General features: G+C 35.0%; 1 protein-coding gene across 2 annotated transcripts in view; it reads left to right on the forward strand.

Moving 5' to 3' along the window:
* The window catches only part of PARPBP (PARP1 binding protein), a 64,275-nt gene that overhangs the window by 30,074 nt on the left and 7,842 nt on the right, over window positions 1-26,359 (forward strand). For both annotated transcript variants that reach the window (XM_025402927.1, XM_025402926.1), the window contains exons 5-9: window positions 2,529-2,699; window positions 3,829-3,983; window positions 13,239-13,422; window positions 16,338-16,516; window positions 19,829-19,907. In XM_025402927.1, the coding sequence (XP_025258712.1) occupies window positions 2,529-2,699; window positions 3,829-3,983; window positions 13,239-13,422; window positions 16,338-16,516; window positions 19,829-19,907 (768 nt within the window). The remainder of the gene's footprint in view (window positions 1-2,528; window positions 2,700-3,828; window positions 3,984-13,238; window positions 13,423-16,337; window positions 16,517-19,828; window positions 19,908-26,359) is intronic.

The following is a 26,359-nucleotide window of genomic DNA, read 5'->3' on the forward strand; positions in this document are numbered from 1 at the left end:
CTTTCTCATGGTTAATCTTTAAACTTTGTTTTCTTGTAGTTAATTTTGCTTCAATTCTATCTCAAGTCCATATTTAAAGCAACGCTTTCCTGTCCAGTGAAGTTTTTCTTTTAAATTGACCCTGACTGCCTCCTACGTTTCAAGAATCGTTTTTTACATGGAAATTTAAATAGTCAAAATATATTATCTTTTGAATTTCTTTTAAGATGAATATGCTTAATAATTATTTAAGAGACTTGCTAAGGATTTGTAATTTTTTATTACTGCCTTTTTTAGTTTCTTTGATGCTTCAAAAATTTAAAATGTGATTAGATTGAATATGATGAAATTTTAGTTTTAATAAGGGAAATATTTTCTTAGCATTTACAGATGATAAATTCCTGGGACATTAGTTGTGACTGAAATTACTGAAGGATTTTTGAATTTCGTGTGTCTTGGGCAGGAATCGAGTTTAGAGTTTGTGAGTCTGTTATCTGAAGGAGTAGGCAAGAAGATGATTTCAAGTGGGCAGTTTGGGAACAACATTTAAGAATTAGAAACAAACAGGGTTCTAGAGCAGAAGGTGGGATGGAAGTAGTTGAGAAGGCAAAAATAGGAAGAAAATTCCATGCAAGGAATTTAATTTTGAGCTGCTCATGGTGGCTCACGCCTGTATTCTCAGCACTTTGGGAGGTCGACGCGGAAGGATCACTGGAGCCCAGGAGTTCAACACCAACCTGGGCAACATAGTGGGACCTTGTCTCTACAAAAAATAAAAACATTTAGCTGCTTGCGGTAGCACATGCCTGTAATCCTAGCTACTAGGGAGGCTGAAGCAGGAGGGTCACTTAAGCCTGGGAGGTTGAAGTTGCAGTGTGCCCTGATTGTGCCACTGCACTCCAGCCTTACAGCAAGACTCTGTTTCCACAAAAAAAAAAAAAAAAAAAAAAAAGAATTTGATTTTGATGAAATCCAATTTATCTTTTTTTTTTTTTTTTTTTTCCCTTTTCTGATTGTGCTTCTGGTGTCTTACGTAAGAACTCTGCCTTATTCCAGGTCATGAATAATTTCTATTACATTGTCTTTTAAAAGTTTAATAGTTTATATTGTACATTTATAGACTTATGATCCACTTTGAGTTTACTTTTATAAAAGGTGTGAAGTTGAAGTTGAAGTTCATGTGTTTTGCATATGGATGACCAATTGCTCCAACACCAATTATTGAAAAGACTGTCTTTTCTTCATTGCTCCTTTTGCACATTTGTGAAAAATCAGATTGCTCTATTTGTGTTGGTCTATTTCTGCACCCTATTCTGTTCCATTGAGCCGAGTGTTCTTTTGTAAATACTACTCTGTCTTAATTATTGTAATCGTATAGTAATTTAGATTGCTTCTCAGCATGTTTAATACACTGTTCCAATATCATCTGGCCTACATAATTCTGGATGATTTGTTAACCTTATTATTGTTCCTCTCTAGGTAATGTGTCATTTTGTGCTGGCTGCACTCAAGATTTTTTCTTACTTTTGGCTGTCAGAGTTTGTATACATTTTGTTTGGTTTTCCTACTTATATAGCTTATTGGATCTATAAATTAATGTTTTCTACTAAATTTGGGATGCTTTCAGACAAAATTTCTTCATATATTTTTTCTACCCTTTTCACTTCTCTTCAGGGATTCCAATTACATGTATGTTTGACTTCTTAAATTGTCTCATACATCCCTTTGGTTCCTTCTTCTTGTTGCTGTTCTCTTTCGTTTTTCAGATTTGGTAATAGCTATTGGTTTGTCTATAAGTTCACCTGTACTTTCTTCTACTCTCTCCAAGTTGCTGTTGAACCCATCAAGCAAATTTTGTTTTATTTATTGTACTTTTCATTTCCAGAATTTATTTTGTCCACTTTTCTGTTGACATTCCCTCTGTTAATTTGTTGATAACAGATATTCTTTTAATTCATTGAACATATTTCCTTTTAATATCTTGAACATAATTCATAATAACTGCCTTGATGTTTTTCTGCTAAACTCGGCATCTAGGTCTTCTTGGTGGCAATTTCTATTGACTACTTTTTACCCGGAGTAGGGGGTCACACCTTTTTTCTTCATTTATTGATTTTTGGATGAAAACTGGATATTATAGGTAATATTTTATAACAACTCTGGATTCCTTTATGTTCTTCTGAGAAATATTGTGTTTTTGTGCTAGTGGGCAACTGACTTGCCTGAATTCCAACTTAATACTCTGTTTCCATTCTATGTTGGTATGCAATTGCTGATATCTGTTCTTGTGTCTTCCTTTGCTGCTTTTTTTTAGCTGCATTTTTGTAGGTCTCCCCTCTGCCTGCCAAATTTGGTAGTCAGTCAAGAATTTGGGGAGAGATGGAGTTTACTGATTGTCCAACTTGTTTTTATATGGCAGTTCTCTTTTTCTAAAGAGTTAAGTGAGGTATTGTGATTGAATGATTATATACATATTTACTGCATATGAAAAAGATTATGGATTTAGAAGAATTGCAATAAAGAAATTAACTGAATATTTTATTGCACAGGTGCAGCTGCTAGCAAGGAAAATTATCTTTTCATATTTAAACCTGCTAGTAAATTCAAAGAATGACCTGGCTGTGGCTCATATTCTCAATATTCCTGATAGAGGACTAGGAAGAGAAGCCTTCACTGATTTGAAACATGCTGCTCGAGAGAAACAAATGTCTATCTTTTTGGTATGAATGTGTGACATGTTCAAAATTAAGACTCCTTGCACAGTGGATCCATGTATCCTAATATGCTTGTAACTAGGATGAAACAACTTTTAAGTGGTTAACTTATGTTCTACCTCTGTATTTGAAAATCCATGGTATTTTAATTTTTTACCATATCCTTCAAGTTTGGTAAAGGAGAATTTCTCTAAAGCAGTGTTTCCTTACATATGTTCTGTATAGTGCTGGCCCTGATAAATTCTCTGTGAATAAATGTTTCCAATGTCAAAACGTTTCTGTTAAATGTTCTTTGAATAAATGTTTCCAAGGGCAAAATGTTTAGAAGTAGTATATACCCTTATTCATTATACATAATCCATGATTGTATATAAGAGCTCTGAGAAGTCCTGCCATAAAGAAATCTGCTCGTAGCAAATTAAGCTTGTTATTTAATGTGTTGTTTCCTAATTTATTTGACCGTGGAACTTTCCCCTAAATTACTGACATTTCACAGGATTTGTCTTTCTTAAAATGTACCTTGGAACATTTCATCTTTGATTGAAACACTCTTATGTACAGCTATCACATATGTATTTTTATCATTGTAAGGACAAGCCTTTTGAACTATACATGATCCCAGGATGGGAAAGCTGGATAGAACTTAGTGATTATCTAGTCTATATTTTTATTTTACAAATAGAGAGGCTGAGGTTTGGAAGTGTTAAATTGCCCAACCAATTCATCTGTTTAACACAACAGATCAGTTGACAGTAAAAATTCCCTTGTTCCATATAACAGTTTCAAAGCCAGTAGTCAACTATATTAGAATATATTCATAAATGAGTTATTTATAGTCAATAATACATTCTAATTAATATACTTTAGCTCTTAATTTGTCCTCTAACTCAGCTCCTCTGTCTCGATCTGCAGCTGGGTGTGTCATTGCTACCACACTTGATAGCATGAATTCTGCATGGCATTTGTTTCTTTGGTTATTTGCTTCTGACTCAACGTGTGTCATGAGCCATAAAGTGTGCTTCCCTTTTAACTGTATACCCAGAATTATATAGATTTACTTAGCTTTATGAAGTAAATTACAGTTTTAATTTAATAAATCACTGGACATAACTTACCCATTTGTTTTAATTCATAGGTGGCCACGTCATTTATTAGGACAATAGAGCTTGGAGGGAAAGGTTATGCACCACCACCATCAGATCCTTTAAGGACACATGTAAAGGGATTGTCTAATTTTATTAATTTCATTGACAAATTAGATGAGATTCTTGGAGAAATACCAAACCCAAGGTAATGACTTTTGATATTTTACAAATATGTTATTAATCTATCTTTAAAACTTTATAGAATTGGGTAGAAATAAGAGATATTGAAATGACCAAGCATCAGACCAAACGGTGGGGAGAAGAAACAAAATCTGGATGAATAAATTACGATCATATGACCTTACCTCCTAAATTTCTGCCTGTGATTCTGAGTTTTTGCCAAAGTCAAAAGTCATGTCCATACTAAATTGATTAGAGAAGAGAGTTAGCATTTATTTTTATCTGATGAAATAGATTTTTGAGGACTGGAAATGAGCAAACAGATAATTTCTGTATATGTATTTAGCCGTAAAGGAAACTGATATCAAGAATGAGTAAGCAAATTAAGAAAGATATGAAATCCCTATTCTATTTTTTGTTATTTTTCATTTTCTTATGTGCAAGTCTTTGGTTCAGCTGGGATTTGTTTTTATATGATATTAGAGGTAAGAGATTTTTAAAAATCTGATAGACCCCCATTTATAATATTGGTGTAATAAGTGGTGAGTAAGTTTTGGGGGCAGAAGTGGATTGTATTTGCTAGCAATCATGGTGGATCATTGTCAATTTGGTTGGTATCCTGTAACATAAATAAACATAATAAAAATAGCTGATATTTATTGAACACTTGTTATATGTCAGACATTGTGCTAAGTTCTTTACTCAGATTATCCTTTGATCATTACAACAACCTGACTTGATAGATATTATTACTATCCCTAATTTAGAGGTGAAGAAACTAAAACATAGGGATCAAGTAACTTGCCCTAGTTTATATTAAGTAGCAGAGTAGGGATCTGAACACAGTCAGTTCTGACCCTGTCATCCATTCTGTTAATGACTATATCTTGTTCTATGAAACTTCATTCCATTCTAAGATTCTAAGAAGGATTTTTTTCAGGGTTTTATTCTGAATTGCATTCTATTTTCTCATATGGATATCCATTACAAAGAAGTAAATTTGGAAGAGGGTTTTGAAAATAACTTAGAGACAAAATAAGTGACATCTTCTGAACTTCCAGATAATATATTGGGGGCCATTTCTATTGAAACATCATATGTTTAATTTTAAAAAATTTTTTGGTAAGGCAATATAGATATATTTTGTTAAAGTCAAATACTACAGTCATCTGCAGTTTTTTGCCCTTGAAGATATTCCTTCTGGAGAGTCCCCTGTCGTCTTTATTCAGTCTTTGCTTTTGCTTGCTGGGCCTGTGTCAGAGTGACAACCATGAACCTTCATCCTCACCTTGTGAAACAGTCTCTGCCTCTTTCCTGGCTCTTATGACTTTACTTTTAATTGTTAAACCCCTTGTTTTGCTCAAGTAGCTTTCTCAGAAAAAGTAAATGGTAAGCAAATATTAGTCTCACATTTGATTGTATATGATTTTATGTCATGTTTCATTTATTTCTTTAAGATTATTTATTATATTTAATGTAAAAATATTGTTATCTGCTTCCTGAATGGTCTTTGTTTTATCTAAATTGGATGCTTTTCTGTTTTTTACTTTCTTTCTTTTGCCCTCTTTCGTGGTAGAGGTGTTCCCACAATGTGTGGTGATTCTGAACTGTCCTTTCATATTTAAGAGTGAGGCCCTATAGAGCTGATTAGTAGCTCTATATAGTGGGCTTATTTATAGCATGCTGCCCAGTTGGCTCTTTTGTTGGGGACTTACTCTCCAAATGTCAGTAACTTTAAATCTTTTCTTTGGGACTTTCCCAAAAATTTCCACAGAGGAATCTTTTAATCTCTGAAAGCTGTAAATCTGGCTAGCAATATTCTGGGATTTGAGATAGGTCCAGGTTGATGCTGAGTCTCCTGGTTCCGTATGTAGACTTACTCAATTCCTTTTAGTCCTGCTGCCCCTGTGTCTGGAGCCTCTCTTAGTTTCTTTAGAACAGTCCTGCTTCCCATGCTGAGGTGGGAGAGAAGCGCTAGCCTAACTGCTCAGAATAGAGAGAGAATGGAGGTATAAATGTTCCTTATGGAGACTGTCAACTAGCTTTTCTGTTTTCAACCCCATCTTTACATAGCCTTCAGTACTGCCTTCAATTTCTGATTAATTTCTGAGGTTACTTCTTACTGATGTTCCTCTTAGCGGTTACTTAGGTTTTAGCTTTTGTATTCTGGGTAGTTAGTTATGACTCAACCATCTGTTTTCATTTTTTTGTACTTTCATGAAATGCCTCTACTCTCATCAGCTGTTGTTTCCTCTCTCATTCTCTTTTTCTTCATAGATGGAAACTTTTTTGTTTTTTGCTTTTTTGTCATTTTAGTGAAGTTTTGTGAAAGAGCAGAGATAAATGTGTATGTTCTATCCAATATGGTTTGTTGTAATTACATTCCTTTTGGAGGAATTTCTGGTTGTGGTCAACAGGGTAGAAGGATATTTATTTTAGAGGCATGCAGGGTGAGGGAATAGACTTCTTCAACTTAGCAGCCGTTTATTTTGGATATCCCATGTGGTTATAATGAACAAGTATCTTCTAGAGAAGGTCTTGAGGAAGTGAGTATCTAAATAGTGAATGTCTTCAGTTCGGTGTCTGAATAGTCCACTTGAGCAATTTTTGTTCTCTTTTTTGTGGTGATTTGTTTATTTTTGTTCTGTAGTAGGTATAGGTTTGTTCTATAAATAAGAAAGTAAAATTATTAAAAACTAAAAACATATACCTTATACATATCATAATAGATATTAATAGAAGGTATACAGAGGAAAGGGCAATTGACCTGGTTTGTGGGAGCCAGGGATAAGGGTGTCAAGAATGCTTATCTGGATGGGTGTTACAGTTAAGCCTAATTTTGAAGGATGAACTTGAAGGAGTTAACTAGACATGGTGGGTGGGAAAGTGGATAACCCATTCGGACATTGCTTCACTGGTTATTCATTTTATCTTATAATTTCAACCTCTTCCTTTACTAGTACTTTAGCCACAGTCTATAAGCTTATAAGAAAAAAACAACAAACTGTCTTCTCTGTTTCTTCCAGTTCCTTCTCCTTCCATTTACAGCTCAAATTCTTAAAGAAAATACTTTCCATTTTTCTGATTCCCTCTTTGTAATTATTTAATGTATATTTCTCAATAGACAGTAAACTCAGTGAGGGTTTATTGGTTTTCTTCACTAATATTCCCTAGCCCTAGCACAATTTTTGCCAGAAGAGACAGTCAATATTTATTTGATTGTCTGTACTTGACTGATTTATACTCCTTCACTTTTTCCCTCTACTGAAGCTATTCTGCCAGTGGTCACTTGTGATCTTCTAATTGTCATAGTCTGTGGTCTCTTTTGAGTCTCCAAATTTAGTCATTTCCTACTGAAACTCTTTTTTCCTATAACTTCTGAGAGGTCATTCTCTTATTTTCTACCGACCTCTTCTACTATATATATGCAAATTCTTCTAAATCTATATTTCAGTGAAATTTGAACCTCTTTCCTGAGTTTCAGAAACATATCCTCAGCTATCTTTAAGATGGTGCCTCACAGGCAACTCATATGTCCTAAACTAAATTTTCATCTTTCTCTGCAAAACTGCTTCTCCTCCTGAAGTGATGAAGCCTGTCTTTCTCCAGCTCCCAAACAAGAATCTGGGGCATATCCTAAATGCATTCACTCAGTAAGATCTGTCACTTTTTCTTACTTCACATATTTTATGTTCTTTCTTCTCATCTCTTCCTATTACTGTTTCAGACTTTCATCCCTTGTTGCCTGGACCTTTTCATATGCCACCGAGTTGTCTATTCTGCCTCCAGTCTTAAGTTGCCCTATCCTATCGTCCTCATTGCTGCCAGAGTGATTTTTCTGAAACAGCAAATGTTACTCCCATAATTAAAACTTTTCAGTGATTCCATATTTGGTACAGGATAAAACTCCAGGAACCTCAATATAATACACAAAACTGTCTATGCTCTAACTCCTGTCCATCTCTCACTCTGGCCTCTTTATCCTCCTCGTCTCTCTCAACCTTAAAACTTAGAGATAAAAATGTATTTAGCTCTTGTATCTGAGGAAGAGTTTATACTACTTATTTTAAAATAGAAAAATTACAGTAATCTTTGAGTCTAAGGAAGGGTGGGATAGACAGACTGGGAAGAAATAAAGAAAAAGAATTGATTCTTACACTCATCGCCCCACTGCCAGCTTTCCATGAGGCCATCTTAGCTATAGGTGGCTGTATTTCTACACTTTGCCAGTAGGTGACACCATAAAATGCATAGTGTACTTTCACCTGAAAGATGTCTTAAATGAGATGTTTCAAGTTATATCAATTAATAGTTCCCTGTTGTTTAGAAGTTGAAAATTCTGTATTTCACATTTATCACACAACTTTTGAATGCACATTTACATTATACTGTCATGCACCACGACGAAAATATGCTCTGAGAAATGCATTGTTAGGCAATTTAATCATTGTACAAACATCATAGCCTGTGCTTACACAAACCTGGATGGTATAGCCTGCCACACACACAGGCTATATGGCATAGGCTGTTGCTGCTAGACTACAAACCTGTATGGCCTGTTACTGTATCAGATACTGTAGACAATTGTAACACAATGGTATTTGTGTGGCTAAGCATATCTAAACATCGAAAAGGTCCTGTTCAGAATGCAGTATAAAACATAAACATAGATAAACATAGATACGCATAGGGTACTTGCCATGACTGGAGTTTGCAGCACTTGAAGTTGCTCTGGATGAGTGGTGAGTGAATATGAAGGCCTGGAACATTATCGTAAACTCTTGTAGACTTTATACACATTATAAACCTAGACCACACTAAATTTACAGAGCAAATTTTTCTTTCTTCAAGAATAAATTATTCTTAGCTTGCTCTAACTTTATGAACTTTAAACTTTTTTGACTATGAATTTTTTAAAATTTTCAAACTTTTTGACTCTTGTAATAACACTTAGCTTAAAACACAAATACATTGTCCAGCTGTACAAATTTTTTTCTCTGTATTCTATATGCTTTTCTCTCTTTATTTATTTATTTTTTTTTTTTTGCTTTTTAAACTTTTTTGTTTAAAATTAAGACACAAATATACACATTAGCCTAGGTCTATACAGGGTCGGGATTATCAATATGACTGTCTTCCACCTCCACATCTTGTCCCACTGGAAGATCTTCAGGAGCAATAACACCCCTGGAGGTGTCTTCTCCTATAGTCACAACACCTTCTTCAGGAATACCTCCTGAAGGACCTGCCTGAGGCTATTTCACAGTTAGTGTTTTTTTTTTTTTTCTTAATAAGTAGAAGGAGTACACTCTAAAATAATGATAAAAGGTATAGCAAATACATAAACCAGTAAGATAGTCATTTATTATAATGACCAAGTATTACATATTAAACATAACTATATGCACTATACTATTATATGATTGGCAGCACAGTAGGTTTGTTTACACAAGTATCACCACAAACATGTGAGTGATATGTTGAGCTATGATGCTACGATGTTATATCACTAGGCGATAGGAATTTTTCAGCTCCATTATATTATGGGACTACCATCGCATATGTGGTCTGTTGCTGACCATAATATTATACAGCACATAACTATGTATATTGGACTAAATATACATGTATGGAGTGTTAAATCTCATTGAAATTATTCAGTCTAATCTAATGTTAACATTTTTCTTGTTTAAAATATTTAAGAAATATTTTTCATACATTTTATGTGGCACCTTTAATTACATTTAATTTTTAAAGGTGAAATTTACTTCAACAAATAGTTATTAAATTCTTGAGTGTGGTATGGAAAAAGCAGTCACTTTATTTAGGAAAGTGAAGATAGTAATTACATTAAAGTATTACCAATCATTTGCCTGTATTATTGCTTAGTGTTCTCTTCTAGTTACTTTATTTTGGTACAAGCTTGGGGATTCGGTTGTGCTTTTCATCAGCAGCCTCGGGTTTCTCTTTCTGCCCTAGGGCACTGGTGTGATGCAGTTAAGAGTTAGGAGCTCAGTTTGCCTCTTTCTCATCTAAATTCTGCTATTAATGTTTATCCAGAATCGCCATAATATATCTTCTGGGAAGCACTCCTGAATACCTCCTCCTTCTCTCTACTTCCCCACTCAAACTTGTCTATACTTTCAGTAGTTCATTGTATCATAATCACTTGTGAGCTCTTAAAGAGAAAGATTGTATTCATTTTTGTATTGCCAGTGAACAGCATAAATATCCTGATGTCATTTTAGTTAAAACTTCTGGAGTTTCTCGGCTCTAGAAGCAAGAATTTGAATTAAGCCACTGTGTTGCTGAACAGATATTAGAAGCCAACCTAATGGTGGCTCTAGAAGTGAGTATATAGTAATAGAGTAGTCAGAGCACTACTGTTTGGGGTATTTTGCCATGGGTTCAAAATGTTGACCTTGGCAAGTCTCTGAAATACAAGTCTTATTTTTTCCTGAATACAATTCAGCCAGTGAATTACATCATCTTTAAAATTTAGCATTTTTGTCTTGTAGAAGGAATGAGAAAAAGAGGTCAAAGGTGACTTTCCTAATATCATTTGAAGCATATTTTTTGTTCTTATAATTGGCACTAAGACACTTCCAGATTTTATTAACCATTTGAATCTTTTCCAAAACTCTTTTCTATTAGAGATTAATTCCCAGGAAAAGCATATAATGTTAATTATGTTTTCATTTTGGCTACATTTCATCCAGTTCACAGCTGAAAAAGGAAGTCCTCATATATGTGAAAGAATTCCCAGGGTTTACTCAGACTTCTGATTACAGAAGTATGGCAGACTAGGCCCCCAGATTGATTCTTCCATTGAAAATAATTAATAATGTTGGATAGTATATTTCAAAAATGCTTCTTAAATGCATTGGTAAGTAGGCAAATGTAATGAAAATACAGGTCAAAAATAGGTGAAGGAGGAAAGCCAGAGAGGCAAGTCAAGAAGGGAAGCCAGCTTTTAGCCCAGGAACTGGCCAGCATGGGGAGATAAATAGGAAACACGTACCCACTCTACAGGGCGAATCCCTCAGTGTAAAAATAAACTAAGAATAAGGGCTTTAATTTGACAAAAGTGTTTCTATAAAAACCTAGTTAATGTTAAAATGTTTTAGCGTTCTGCTTAAGAATAAGACAAGAGTACCTGCTGTCATAATTTCTTTTCAATATAGCATGAGATGTCCAATTCAGTGTAGTAAGACAAAAAGAAATAGGAGATACAACAATTGAAAAGATAAAATTCTATTTGATGATAATATGACTAATTATATAGAAAACTCCAAGAATCTAAAGGCAAATCATTACAATTGGCAGTACAGTTTAAGAGTGTTGCTGGACACAAGGCCAATAAACAAAATGCAGTTGGATTTCTGTATCATTACTAAACAGAAGGATTTTTTTAAAAAAAGCTTCAAAAATATAAAATACATAGAATAAATCTAGTAAAAACCATACTAGCTTATTCTCCCTTGAAAGGTTCAGACTGAACGTGGAAGTCCCTGCTTGTCCTCTTCCACCTTGCTGCTAGCCCCGAGCTTTGTATCCTGATCACAGTGTTACTAGAGATGTTTGTCCTCAGGATGATATCCTGCTGGCTTACTATGCACAGCTTTCAACTTACCATGCCAGGTCTTGTTGGTTTCTTTTTAAGGGAGAGATTGGGTGGTACTTGAAGATTTTTGTCTATTCAGTGATATGTTCTTCAGGGTATCTAGTATGCCATTGTGTAAGTAGACACCGCCTACGTACTTTTGTATTGCAGATAATAATATGAATAGTAAAATATATATCATTTCTCTTACTATTAAAAACTTTAGATTGTTGCATGTGATAGTATTCATTTATTCAACAAACATATGTCAATCATCTCTTCTGTGTGCCAAATGTAAACTGACAGTATGAAGATTAGTAAAATATGATTGCTTTCTCAAGGAGCTGATTTTTTCATGACTTTTTTCTCACCCTTGCCTAATCATAAGAATCACCTGTGGTACTTTTAAAACAATGCAAACATTCAGTGCTCTTCTCTGGAGATTGTAATTCCATAGGATGGGATCTGGAGTTGATGTTTTAAACAAATGCTGGATATGAGTCTGATGATCAGGAAAATACATTGTCATCATACACTAAGTCTCTCTGCAGTTTTCTTCTAACTTTCCTCTTCTATCTGGACCAGCTGTTTAAATATTTCTAGCTTGTTAGGGAACCTGGCATTTCTGTAAAACATACAACCTGGCAATAAGGCAGCAAGAGTGAAAACTTCATTTCATAATTTCCTTTATGCCTCTACAAAAGAGAAGTTCAGTAGCATACCCAAGGTTGAAAGTGGCAGAGCTGTGGTATGGGCTCAGGCAGCCTGACTTCAAGGTCTGTAGTCAGACTACAACAGTTTCTCATTTGGCATTGTGCAGCCTTTCCAGTGATACCTCTAGGGATAGGATTGCCTGGCTTCAAAAGAGAATCCTCTTCTATTGGACACACCTCATTTCTTCCTTAAAATGGACCAGAATCCTTCCTCTTATATGTTTCTCACATTTGTCCTTTAGAGCAGAAGCTGCAACCCAAACTCTTAGATTTAGGTGTGGTATAAAGAAATATCAATTTCAGGTTTTTAAAAATACTTATCTGTTGGCCATAGCTGGTCCAGTTTCTTGTTTGCTTTAGGTCAGTACTAACTTGCTTAGTTTCCTCTTCCATATAATAAGCTTTTACTTATTAGAATGCAATATCATGTTTTTCAGATCAGTTTACTTCCTCCTTGTCTCTTCCCTCACACAGAACACCATATGTTCTTGGACAAACCATTTAACTTTTATAGGACTCAATTTTCTCATTTGTGATTTAGGGATAATAATACCAACTTACTGAATTGGTTTTAAGATTAAATGAATGTAAGAGTCTAGGTATTCAATGAGAGGTAACTGTTTTTGTTATTTTAGTTGTATCTAACGGTATGTATTTTAAATATTTTGAATGTATACAACCACTTCCAAACCTGTTATATTTCACATATAACCAAATTATTTCCCTTCAGCTTTCAAATCAAGGAAGAAGAAACTTATTGAAATTACTTGCTTTTAGACAAACTTTTAAATTTTGTTTCTAATGGTCCTCATCTTTTTCTTAAATGCTTTAACTGTTTGATTTATAAGATCAAAGCTATATTCTTTGAAAAGTGTTGATTAACTCTGAAAATTATATTTTCAAGTCTATAAGCATATTGTCATTTGCAATACTTTTATAGAGGCAATCTTATTTCTACTTTCAGCATTGCAGGGAGTCAAATACTGTCAGTGATAAAGATGCAGCTGATTAAAGGCCGGAACAGCAGGGATCCTTTTTACAAAGCAATAGAGGAAGTTGCTCAGGATTTGGATTTGAGGATTAAGAATATTATCAATTCTCAAGAAGGTGTTGTAGCTGTTAGCACCACTGACATCAGTCCTGCTCTGGTAATGAGCTTTTTATTTTTCATTATCCTTTTTTACAAATCATTATCTCTTCTATTTATTGTAGAAATGGTTTATTATTGCTACTTAAGTCAGAAGAGTGTGTTTCCTGTGTTCTAAAATGATGTTGAAAATGTAAGTTTCTCAATAGGATTATGTAGGATTATATGTTCAACTTGTGTAAATTATCACATATTTGGGCTGAATTTCTGAATTTGTTAAAGTAAGGCATAGGGTAATCTCTGGTATCCCTTTTAGTACTAAAAACTTATAATTCTTGATGGATATTAAGGTGTTTTATGGTGTTTTTCTATAAATGTTCTTTTTTTCTTTTTTGAGACGGAGTTTCACTCTTGTAACCCAGGCTGTAGTGCAGTGGCACGATCTTGGCTCACTGCAACCTCCACCTCCTGGGTTCAAGCGATTCTCTCACCTCAGCCTCCGGAGTAGCTGGAATTACAGGCGCCTGCCACCATACCCGGCTAATTTTTTGTATTTTTAGTAGAGATGGGGTTTCACTATGTTGGCCAGGCTACTCTCAAACTCCTGACCTCATGATCTGCCCACCTCAGCCTCCCAAAGTGCTGGGATTACAGGCGTGAGCCACCATGCCTGGCCTAAATATTCTTATAAACAATTACTTTCCCATTTACTCAGACATAAAATAAGAGCCTTTTTTTTCTGTTTCTGACTTTAATACTAAGCCTTGTATTAGGACAGCAGTCCTGTTAGAAATTGCTTCCATTCAGCAGTTTACTTTTCTTTTATAAATCTCTGTCTCTTATTTTCTACCTCTATTCTCAGCCTACTGAAACCTGTACCTGGCAATTTTTAAACCATATGTTCCCAGAACATTTACTTATTCTTAATTTTTTTATACAGATAATTAAATAGAATAGATTCTAACCCACAGAATTATAAGAGAAATTGACTACTATGTTTTTAGAACAGAATTTTAGAGTAGTATAGTTCTTTTATTGCAGTTTCTTCAATTTTTCTGACAGCCCCTTTTTATTAGGTGTGATTATGTTAGCCTGTGTATGAAGAAAGACTTTTGCTTAATTTTTATTATTTATCATTCATTCATTCATTCACTCACAGCCCTCTAGGACCACTTTTAGCTATTTTTCTATAACAATGCTTGTTTTTAGATTTACTTTGAAGGTGGGGTAGATTCAGGGTTGTTGCCCTGTGTGTTTCATGGGTGTTAACACTTCCTGGTGAATAGTTTAGCTCAAATGACAACCAGGTTATTACTATAAATATCAATCAGGATCTTTCAGCTCAAATAATTAACATCAATTGCTTCCATTTCTTGGCAGAAGAAATAAAGATACCAAAAATCTTGTTCTTAATTTCGTGTTTTCAACCAAATCAGAGATCTTTGAAAAATATGATCAAATAGTACTCATGAAGTTACTATTAAGCAATACGGAATTCTCTGGTACTAATGAAAAATATGTGTGAAGCACCAGATTGTGATAGGCAATTTGTTATAATTCCAGTGGATCTATATACATTATAGTTCACCTGGTAGCCCAAGTCTGCCAAGAGAGAAAGAAGGCCAAGACGATACTGATGAAAGCCGAAGAAACTGGCACAGCTTCCAACAGATGTCCCAGAATATGTAGCTTTGATATCTAGGTATAATGTCCACCAACCCTCTGGGTTAGGCATTATCATTGCCTCTATTTCATCAGGGAGTTTAAGTAGAGAGGTCAAGCACCTTCTCCAGAGCTATACAGGATATATAACTAAGAAGTTGGTATCAAATCCAGCCAGAAATGCCTTCAGAGTTTTTGCTTACATGTATCTATAGATAATATTTTATTATTATGTATTTTATTTTATTCTATCTAGTCGTGAAGTTTTTTTCAACTTTCCCTTTTTAATCCGCTTTATCTCTATTACTACTATCTTAGTTCAGAACTCTCTACTTCTAAACTGGTCTACTATAGTCTTTAATTTGTGACCTGTCTCCAGATTTGATAACATTCATATCTCACAATATATTTTACACATTGCCATCGTTGATTCTTTAAAATCTAAATAGGATCATTTTACTTCCTTGCTTAATAAAGCAAGAGATTTTTCCTCTGTAACAGACTGGCTTATAACTTCTTGGCATGATATACAAAGTTTTCCAGGCTCATCTCATATTACTTCCTCCCTTTTACCTTCTTCTTCAACCATGCCATGCTACCTGGTCCCTGAAAGTACCATGCTCTCTTCTTCCTCTGAGTGCCTCCTCCTCTATGGAATCATCTTTGATGCCAGGGTACATTGGTCACTTCTTTTGTACTCCTACTGCACTGTGCATACACTTGTTAGAAATAGCACTTAGCATTCTGTAATGCAATTGTCAGTTACTTATTTATCTTATCAAGGAAACTATGGGTTTCTTGAAGGCAGTGGTTGTCACCTTTGGAGCCTTAGCTTTAAACACAGTGCTTGGGACATAATATATACTTATCAATGATCATTGAATGAATGAATGTCAACTAGCTTTTCATTTTTGCATTTGATCTTTATAGTCATCCATGGGGCCTGTATTCAGATGGCCAGAACCTCGTACTTCTTTGGCATGAGAGAGAAAAAATAGAGATGTTGAGCCATGGGGTGATGTCACATAGCTAGATAGTGGCTAAATTTTTCTGACTCAAAGCCTAATGTTATTTTGACCAGAACCTAATGTCTTCTTCTGATGATATTATTTTTGTGCATCTGGAATTGGTAAAGTTGATTATAGCATGGCTTAAGGAAAAATGGTCACATGCCTTACAGCCACTTCTTATAGCTGGTGTTTTATTACTTTAACAACAGATGAAAGAGGCCAGTGCCACAGGGAATTGAAAAGTATGGCCATTCACCCAGCTGGGGTGATTATTACATTTACTTAAAATTATTTTTTTTCTTAGCCAAAATCTCATGCCATAAACCATGGCACTGCATACTGTGGCAGAGATACTGTGAAAACCTTATTAGTTCTTTTGGATGAAGAAGCAGCTAGTGCTCCTACCAAAAACAAAGCAGAGCTTTTATATGATGAGGAAAACACAATTCATCATAATGGAACTTCTATTCTTACACTTTTTAGGTAAGTAATGTGGAAGTTATTGTATTATAAATGTTAACCCTGGAGAATTATAAAAGAAATGTATGCTTATGGTAGGAAACTTAGAAACTACAGAAATTGTGAAGAAAGAAAATAAAAGTTAATTAAAGAGAGATTGAACATTTGAATTCAAAGAGGTTATATATAAAAGAAGTAGTATTTTATGAGAGTACAGCATGAGAGATGTCTTTGGTTTCAATGTTGTTTTTAGTTCTTGTTTTGCTTTGAAAATATTTCTTTCCTTTGCTATGTGTCAAGAATTTTGCTAAATGTTTTCAGTTAAATTATTTTAGCCTTCCCAACCACCATGTTCTTAAGTGAAGAATTAGAGGCTCCACTTTATAAGTGAAGAATTAGAGACTTGAGAGAGATTAAGTAATTTGCCCAAATAAGGTATGTTAGCAATTAGCAAGGGTGTCTTTCCTAAAGCCTGAGGCCTATGCTCTCAGGACTGCTAGTCTGCCTAGAATAAGAGAGAGCACATACACCAAACTTACACTGGAATTGACAGCTCCTGTTTCTCCCTCAAATTATGAAGAAAGATATTTACCAAATTAATGCTGGTATTATGTATAAGACATTGATGCTGTCTTCGTCTACTCAGGCTGGCATAACAAAATACTATAGACTGGGTAGCTTAAATAACAGAAACCTATTTTCTCTTTGGGCTGGAAGCTGGAGATCAGGAGGCCAGCATGGTCAGGACTGGTGAGGGCTTTCCCCTTGGGTTGCAGATGGCTGCCTTTTTGCTGTGTGCTTACATGTCCTTCCTTAGTAGAAGCACATGGAGAGAGATCTCTTTGTCGTCTTCTTATAAGGCCATCAGTCCTATTAGATTCGGATCCCACCCATGTGACCTCATTTAATCTGAATTACCTCCTAAAAGCCCTATCTCCAAATACAGTCACATTTGGGAGTTAAGGCTTCTATATGTATGTGTATAATATATGTATAATATACACACACACACACACACACACACACACACATATGGGTGATGCAGTTTCATCTATAGCAGATGCTCTCCAGTTTTAATGATTAGGTCAGTCATTGAATAGGTTGTTGGTATTTTTAATTAAGTGGACGTTCAATTTGAGAAACATTAAAATTTTTAGAACAACCATTTTAAATTGTATTTAGTACACTGTAGAGAATTGTCGCAAAATTATCCTACTGTTTGATCTCTTCTATTTTCTACTGGAGCTATTTTATTGAAATCTGGCTTCATGATTGCTTCATGTACTCTCTCCTATGCCTCATTATCCTATCTCTGCAAAAATAAAAAAGAATTATCCAGTGTGGTGGTGCATGCTTGTAGTCCCAGCTACTTGGGAGCCTGAGGTGGTGCATGCCTGTAGTCCCAGCTACTTGGGAGCCCAGGATTGCTCGAAGCCACAGTGAACTATGATTGCACCACTGCACTCTCTCCTGGGCGACAGAGCAAGACCCTGTTCTCTTTAAAAAAAAAAAAAAAAGAAAGAAAAGAAAAGGTTTTCTATACTTAATCATGTCACTGAACACATTGCTATTGTTTACAGTTTGGATTCTGCATTCACATTTCTAATTGTCATTGTGCACACTGGTCTGTGGTAAAGTAAATTTTCAGTGGTCTACACTGAAATGATAAAATTAGGACAATGAGGTATATCAATTTAAGGTTGTCAACTATTCTTTCTTAGGGTAGCCAATCTTTTATTCTTGCTTAGTAGTCATTTGAGTCAAGGGGGTTCTAACTTTGGCTCTGTTAAGCCAAAAGGGATTAATTTATTAAGGTGTTCAAGTTGGTCTGAATCCAAAACTATAGGGTGGGTCTCCTCCATTTTACCTTCTCTGACCTTCCTATTTCTATGTTTTTCTCTTTTGAATTCCTGCACTATTTTGAATTTCAGTTATGTGGATTTCTTATGTTCCTTACTTAGACTTCAGGATGCCTGAATATAGGGTCAATAAATGAGTCAACTTTCTATTCTTCACAATATCTTGAATAGTGCCTTACAAATAGTAGAAGCTCATGAAACGTTTAGTTACTGGATTAAGTAACTAAGCAAACCATTACTATTTAGGATTCTCAGAATAGAAATACTGACACTTCTATAAAGTACAGTTATGCACTGTTTAATGATGGGGATACATTCTGATAAAGGCATCATTAGGTAGTTTTGTCGTGTGAACATTATAGAGTGTACTTACACAAACCTAGATGGTAGAGCCTATTACACACCTAGGCTACAAACCTGTACAGTATGTTATTGTACTAAATAGTATAAGGAAATAGTAACATAAAGTAAGTATTTACGTGATAGGAGTTTTTGACCTTCATTATAATGTTATGGCATCACTGTCAAATATGTGGCATGTTGTTGACCAAAATGTTGTTATGCAGCACATGGCTGTATTATAAACAAGTAGATTTAGTTGTCCTTTATCCTATAACTGTGCTTTTGAGTAGAGGAGGGGCAGATAGTAGTTTAAAAGCCACTTTGGTTTGTAAGTGTCTTCATCTGTTCAGGCTGTTATAACAAAACACTCCAGACTAGATAATTTGTAAATAACTGAAATTTGTTTCCCATAGTTCTGGAGTCTAGAAGTCTAAGATCAAGGCACCAGCAGATTTGGTGTCTGATGCGGGCCTCTGCACCATAGATGGTATTTTCTTGCTGGGTTTTCACGTGGTTGGGAAGACTGAAGGGCAAAATTGCTCCCACAAACCCTTTCATAAGGGCATTGATCCTGTTCATGATTTAATCACCCTGAGGCCCCACCTCTTAACACCATGGATGGTCCCAAACTGATGATGGTTTGACTTGTGATTTACGTTCACACAACTTTACAACTGTGTGAAAGTTGTACACACTCAGTAGAAACTGGGCCTCTAATTTTGAATTTGGATCTTTTCCTGAGCTAGCAATATGCGGACCAATATTCTCTCATGATTCTGGGAAGCAGCAGTGAACCACAGTACTCAGCCACATGATCATGATGGTAAACAACGGATACTCTACTGTGTTTCCTGATGATTTTGCCCAACAGATATTGCAATGTACTAATTCCAGTTAATTCCATGTTTAAGATAGGCTAGGCTAAGCTATGGTATTCGGTGGATTGGGTGTATTAAATGCACTTTTGACTTAATGGTATTTTCAATTTGTGATGAGTTTATCTGGAGGTAACCCCATCATAAGTTGAGGAAAAACTATATTGTATTGGGAATTAAGTTTCACCATGAATTTGGGAGGGAAACAAACATTCCAAACAAAGCAATAAATTTTTTTTTTTTTTTTTTTTTTGGCATAGGTCCCCCACACAAGTGAATAATTCGATAAAACCCCTAAGAGAACGCATCTGTAAGTCAATGCAAGAGAAAAAAATTAAGGTACAATTTAGTGCATGGCATGAAAATAGCAAACACTGTTTTATTTTTAGAAGAAATAAATACATTTACGGCTGAGCTGGGTATTGTAAATATTGTAAACATTGTACATGACACAATAGGAATTAAATGGAAAATGAGTTATGACAGTTGGCATACAGTGACTTTCCTTTTATACAGTCTTGACTAATCTGTTTCTGGTTTGCTTAATCACTGGACCTAAAAAAGGGAAAGGAATAAGCAGTTGCTATTGTAAGTGTTGAATAAATATCTGTTGAATGAGTGATGTGGAAAATAAAGAAGATAAGTCTTTCTCATTTACATTTCTGTATCTTAAACTGAATCTCAAGATATGTGACTTTAAAATTGCCTCTGTCTGAAGATGTAATGCAGAATATAATTAATTGTAGATTGAGCTGAGAGCATTTTACATTGCTCTTGACTAGAACTGTTCCTGTTCTTTCTTCATTTAGTTTGAACTAAGTTTTCCTGTCCTCATATGAAACATCTGTGCCTATAAGTAATCAATAATGGGTTTTCAAGCAATTTTTATTGGCCTTATTTTTCAAAAGGAAATTTGGCTTTAACTCATTTGTTTAACATACTTTTATTGGGTATCTACTATGATCCAGACACTATTGTATGGTTGGGAATTCATTAATTCATTAAATAAGATTTTTATATAAACATAATCATCCTTAAATTGTCAAATATTCATCTTGATACAACAAAAAAGAGAACAGTAATTTGTATGCCCTTTATTTTTTCATTTGGAAATTTAGTTCAAATTAGCAAAGCTTTTAGTTAATACCTGTTTCATCTACATACCCTACACCCATTTAGTTTATTCATTAATACCTTTTCTTTCTATTGGTTATTAGTAATTGTTAGCAATTAATGCTTGTGGAATACATTGAGTTTCATAAAATTTTTCTGTGAATAAGATTTGTCCATTCTTTGTCATATTAATATAAGTATTTGCAATCAAGGGGTAAGATTTTTAAAATCTATCCTTTGGACTTGGGTAGAAATAGAAATGTAACATATCAAAACATTTTTTTTCTTGCTAGGGATACTGACAAACTTTAATATTTTGATTTAAAAATAAGTCATATTTTGGGGGACTCAATTTCTCTGTCTCTATTTCAAATAGAATAAGAAAGTGGGTCAGACATGGTGGCTCACGCCTGTAATCCCAGCACTTTGGGAAGCCAAGGCAGGCAGATCACTTGAGATCAATAGTTTGAGACCAGCCTGGCCAACATGGTGAAACCCCATCTCTACTAAAAATACAGAAATTAGCCGGGCATGGTGGCATGCACCTGTAATCCCAGCTACTTGGGAAGCTGAGGCAAGAGAATCGCTTGAACCTGGGAGGTGGAGATCACACCGCTTCACTCCAGCCTGGGCGACAAAATGAGACTCTATCTGAAAAAAAAAAAGAATGTAAGACATCACATAAGGAAAAATCACTGACAGTGAAGTACGTTAAATATTACCAGGAAAGGGCTTAGAGTTTTCTTTTCTTTTATTTACTTTTATTATTTTAAATTTTGTTGTTTGTAACTTCTGTGGGTAATAGTAGGTGTATATATTTATGGGATACATGAATAAGCATGCATTGCATAATAATCACATCATGGAGAATGGGGTATCCATTCTCTCAAGCATTTTATCCTTGGTGTTATAAACAGTCCAATTGGATTTTCTTAAAATTAAATCAAAATGAAAAAAACTATCTGAGAAATGATAGTTTTTTTTTTTTTAAAGAAAATGTTAAGGCTCAACTAATTACTACAAAATGTATAGACGAATTCAGAAACTTTTGGGAAATAGAACAGAGATCATCTAATGCAGTCTCATTTACAGATGTGGAAACCAAAATTGTAAGAAGGCAACTTACCCAAGATCTCATAACTACCATGAAATATTTTATAACAGTTTGGAAAACCATGGTTAAATACTAATGAGGTTATAATTACATTGCTTCCATTACTTAACAGTAGAGCTGGCTTAGTATATACAGCTCTGAATCTATTAACAAATGGCAATCAAGAAAGGAAAGCATTGCTTATGTTTTACGATACTCTTTATAAAATGAAGTATGAAAATGATTAGTTTAACCAGGTATACAACTGAACCATAGCCATGTAGAGTATTTGTTGGAACAACAAAAAATGCTGCCAATATTTACTACCAAAGTTCCTATGGAAAAGTAGTTTAGCAGCTGATTACCTTATTACTCTGTTACTTTTGCTCTTTTGTCATATAGTGGTTTTTAGTCACAGAAAGAATATGTGATCTACACTGGAAATATCCTGAAATGAGCATTTAAAGGTAGAAAATATTAGAGAACTTAGAATTTTGATGTACTTACTTATGAAATATCCATGTCATTATTATACGGAGTAAATTAACTCAGATTTTAGTTTCCTCATTCTTAAATAGAAATAGATGCTCCTATGATCACAAAAGTCTATGAAACCAATTTGGAAATGGTTCATGAACACACTCATTTTAGGTCCTGAACTTTTATTTCCTACTGTAGTGTATCAGGAATCTTGTTTATGATGGTCAAATAAATTTCCCACAAAGGAAACCAGAAGGTTCTTCCTGAACCTTCATTATTTTGTTGATTTTGTTAGGACCCTTTAGCGAATGTTTTCTGCCACTTTCTTACCCCAATTTCCAAGCACTTTATTTATTTATTTTTAAAAATTCTTATGGGTACCTAATAGGTGTGTATATTATGGGTACATGAGATATTTTGATAACAGGCATAGAATGTGTAATAATCACATCAGGCTATATGGGATATCCATGACTTCAAGTATTTATCATTTCTTTATGTTATGAACATTCCAATTATACTCTATAAAAATGTATAATAAATTATTGTTGAATGTAGTCACCCTGTTGTGCTATGAAATACTATATTTTATTCATTCTATCTATATTTTTGTACCCATTAACTATCCTCACTCTTCCCAACCTTATGCCTTTCCCAGCCTGTGGTAACCATCATTCTACTCTGTCTCCATGATTTCAGGTTTTTAATTTTTAGCTCCCACAAATGAGTGAGAACATGGGAAGTTTATCTTTTTGTGCCTGGCTTATTTCACTTAACATAATGTCCTCCAGTTCAATGCATGTTGTTGCAAATGACAGGATCTTTTTATTTTTATTTTTTTTCATTCTTTTTTTTTACTCCATTTTTTATATGAACCACTTTTTTTTTTTTTTTTTGGAGACAGATTCTCACTCTGTCACCCAGGCTGGCATGCAGTGGCGCAATCATGGCTCAGTGAAGCCTTGAACTCTCAAGCTCAACTGGTCCCACCTCAGCCTCCCAAGTAGCTGAGACCACAGGTGTGTACCACCATGCTCGACTAATTTTTTGTATTTTTTTCTAGAGATGGAGTTTCACTATGTTTCCCAGCCTGTTCATGGGTTCCTGGGCTCAAGAAATCCACCCACCTCAGCTTCCCAGAGTGTTGGGATTACAGGTGGCCTACATTTTTTTATCCATTCTTCAGTTGATGGACACTTAGGTTGTTTCCAAGTCTTGGCTATTGTGAACAGTGCTGCAGTAAACATGGCAGTGCAGATATCTCTTTGATGTATTAGTTCCTTTCTTTTGGGTATATACCCAGCAGTGGGATTGCTGGATTGTATAGTAGCTCTATTTTTAGGTTTTTGAGGAACCTCCAAACTTTCCTCCATAGTGGTTTTATTGACTTACATTCCCACCAACAGTGTACGAGGGTTCCCTTTTCTCCACATTTTTGACAGCATTTGTTATTGCCTATCTTTTGGAGATAAGCCAATTAACTGGGGTGAGATGATATATCACTGTAGTTTTTTATTTTGGATTCCTCTGATGACCAGTGAAGGGGGATAGTTTACAAATATTTTCTCTCCTTCTGTAGGTTGTCTCTTCACTTTGTTCACTGTTTCTTTTGCTGTGCAGAAGATTTTTAACTTGATGTGATCCCGTTTCTCCATTTTTGCTCTAGTTGGTACTGCCTGTGGGGTATTACTCAAGAAATCTTCGCCCAGACCAATGTCCTGTAGAATTTCTTATTCGTTAGAGAAATAGTAGAAGTGGCAATGGAAGAGAACTATAGACAAAATGTGGAAAATGAACCCTGGGATTTACACACTGAGAGAAATAAAGGCTCTAGTTCTACCTACTGAATTGGGGAAATTATCCAAATGTTTTCCTTCCACTTGATTGAAATACACTCCCTAATGAGATGAAGTGAAACTTCCTTTGGTATATACAATACCTAATAAACTCCTAGGGTGCAGAACCCAGAAATTTTCATAGACTACCTGTCTCCTCAGATGAGTTCAACTTCTACCTCTACTGTTCCTCAAGCTATGGAAAAATGAGGGATAACAGAAAAAAATGCAACTTTCAAAATGTAACTCTGAGGAGAAAATAAAATGCTGTCAGATAAGGAAGGAACAGAATCAAGTAGTGACGTGGAGACTTCTTTTTTTACTGAGGATATAGTACATCATGGTAGAACACCATTGTCGCTACAACAGCAAAACAATAAAAGGCAGATAAGTTGGGAAAAATATATTTTAAAGATATAGGAGAGCTATATAATCAAATAATTTTAAAAAAATTAAAAATCGGGACAGGATAACATCCTTCTGATGGGAGAAGTCTATTGTCAGCTATTTTCTTCCCTGGGATTTGTTGCTACTTTTGAATATGAGCTGAGGATTGGTGTTGGCCCATGTAAAGGAACTCTGTTGAGGAACAGAGAAACCACCAAAGTGTTTGGGTGTCTTGAGGGGCTGTCAACAAATTGGAAACTTCAGGAGTCCTAAATGCAGTTATTTTTACCTAGGACACACACTCTGGATTTTGTAGTTATGTGGGGGGTAGGGAGCCTTAATACAATAGACTAAAACCACCTTGATTCCACTTGAGAAGTGGGACCTGCCTCAGACACATGGCTGGTCTTTTTTTTCAAGGTATTTGCCATATTTGGAAATAAAGTGGGGTGGGTGATCACAGAACACAGTGTGAAAACCCCTGAAAAACAGACTGAATCCCCCAGATTTTAGGCCAGAGGTGATAGAGATCCCTACAAAGCTCTCAGTTGAAAGCTTAGAAGGAACACACCTTAGGAAAAGGTAAAAAGCGGAAGTCAAATGTGAGTTAATGAAAAGTGCAACCCAGCTCTGAAACAGCTCATTCCTTGATTGTATTGAGGTTATCAGTCTTTCACTGTGTCTGCCTAACAGTGAAAAGGAGAACTCTTCTTGCTGGAAGAGGTCATCTGTTAGCTTCTAGAGTTCCTTTATGTACAATATCCAGCATGAAATAAACTACACTGGACATGAGAAACGGCAAGATGATTTGTTCTTTAATAAAGAGAAAACATTTAACAATAGAGGGAGACCCACAAATGATCCAGATATTGAAATTTACTGGCAAGGAATCAAAAGAAATTAACTTATCAAATTAATTGGAGGAAAAGATAGTCAAAATATATGAAAAAATGGAGAATTCCAACAGAGAATTAGAATCGATGACATAGAACAAAAAGACAATGTTTTTCCAGAACTGTAAAAACATTATCTAAAATTAAGACCTTGTTAGATGTGGTTGGTAGAAAACCAGACACAGCATTAAGTAGGATAAGTGGACTTGAAGATGGAGCGTTAAAAAAATATCCAAACTGGAGAGAAAAGAGAGAGAAAAAAATTAAAAAGCAAAATAGAAGAGCAGGACACAGATAAAACGTCTAATGTATGCCTAATTGGAGTCCCAGAATGAGAGGAGAAAATAGGGTAGAAACAGTATTTGAAGATATATTGATCATAATTCTTTCCAAAGCTCAGTTCACATCAGATTACTACCTAGCGTTTAGAAGAGAGGGTGAACAGATGCAGGGTTTCCTTTACAAATATAAAGTTGCATATGGGTTCCAAACGTGTGGACCCAGCAAACTACAAAATGTCCCAGAGTCCTTTGAGAATCCATCTGCAGCACATGAATATGCCACAGGGCATAGACTGTAAAGCTTTGTTCTAGAGCAGTGCTCTCCAGTAGAACTTTCTGTGGTGATGGAAATGATCTGTGTTTGTACTGTTCGTTACTGAAGGTCCTAGTCACATGTGGCTATTGAGCACTTGAAATGTGGCCACTGCAACTGAAGAACTGGGTTTTAAATTTTATTTAATTGTAATTAATTAACCACACATGGCTGGCACATTAAACAATGCAGTTCTAATGGATTAAAGATATACTTAAATGCAATAACTAGAGACCCATATTAAGTGGAGGAAATAATAAGAGATCAGAATAAATAGGATTTGAATAGGCAGAGAGAATGAAATAGAGCATTTCAAACAACCGATGATGAAAGTATTAAATTGCCTTGATGTTGTAAAGAGAATGTGTATAGGGTAGTTGCGAAAAAAGAACAACA

This window comes from Theropithecus gelada, chromosome 11 (assembly GCF_003255815.1).
Source record: "Theropithecus gelada isolate Dixy chromosome 11, Tgel_1.0, whole genome shotgun sequence".
Classification (NCBI taxonomy): domain Eukaryota; kingdom Metazoa; phylum Chordata; class Mammalia; order Primates; family Cercopithecidae; genus Theropithecus; species Theropithecus gelada.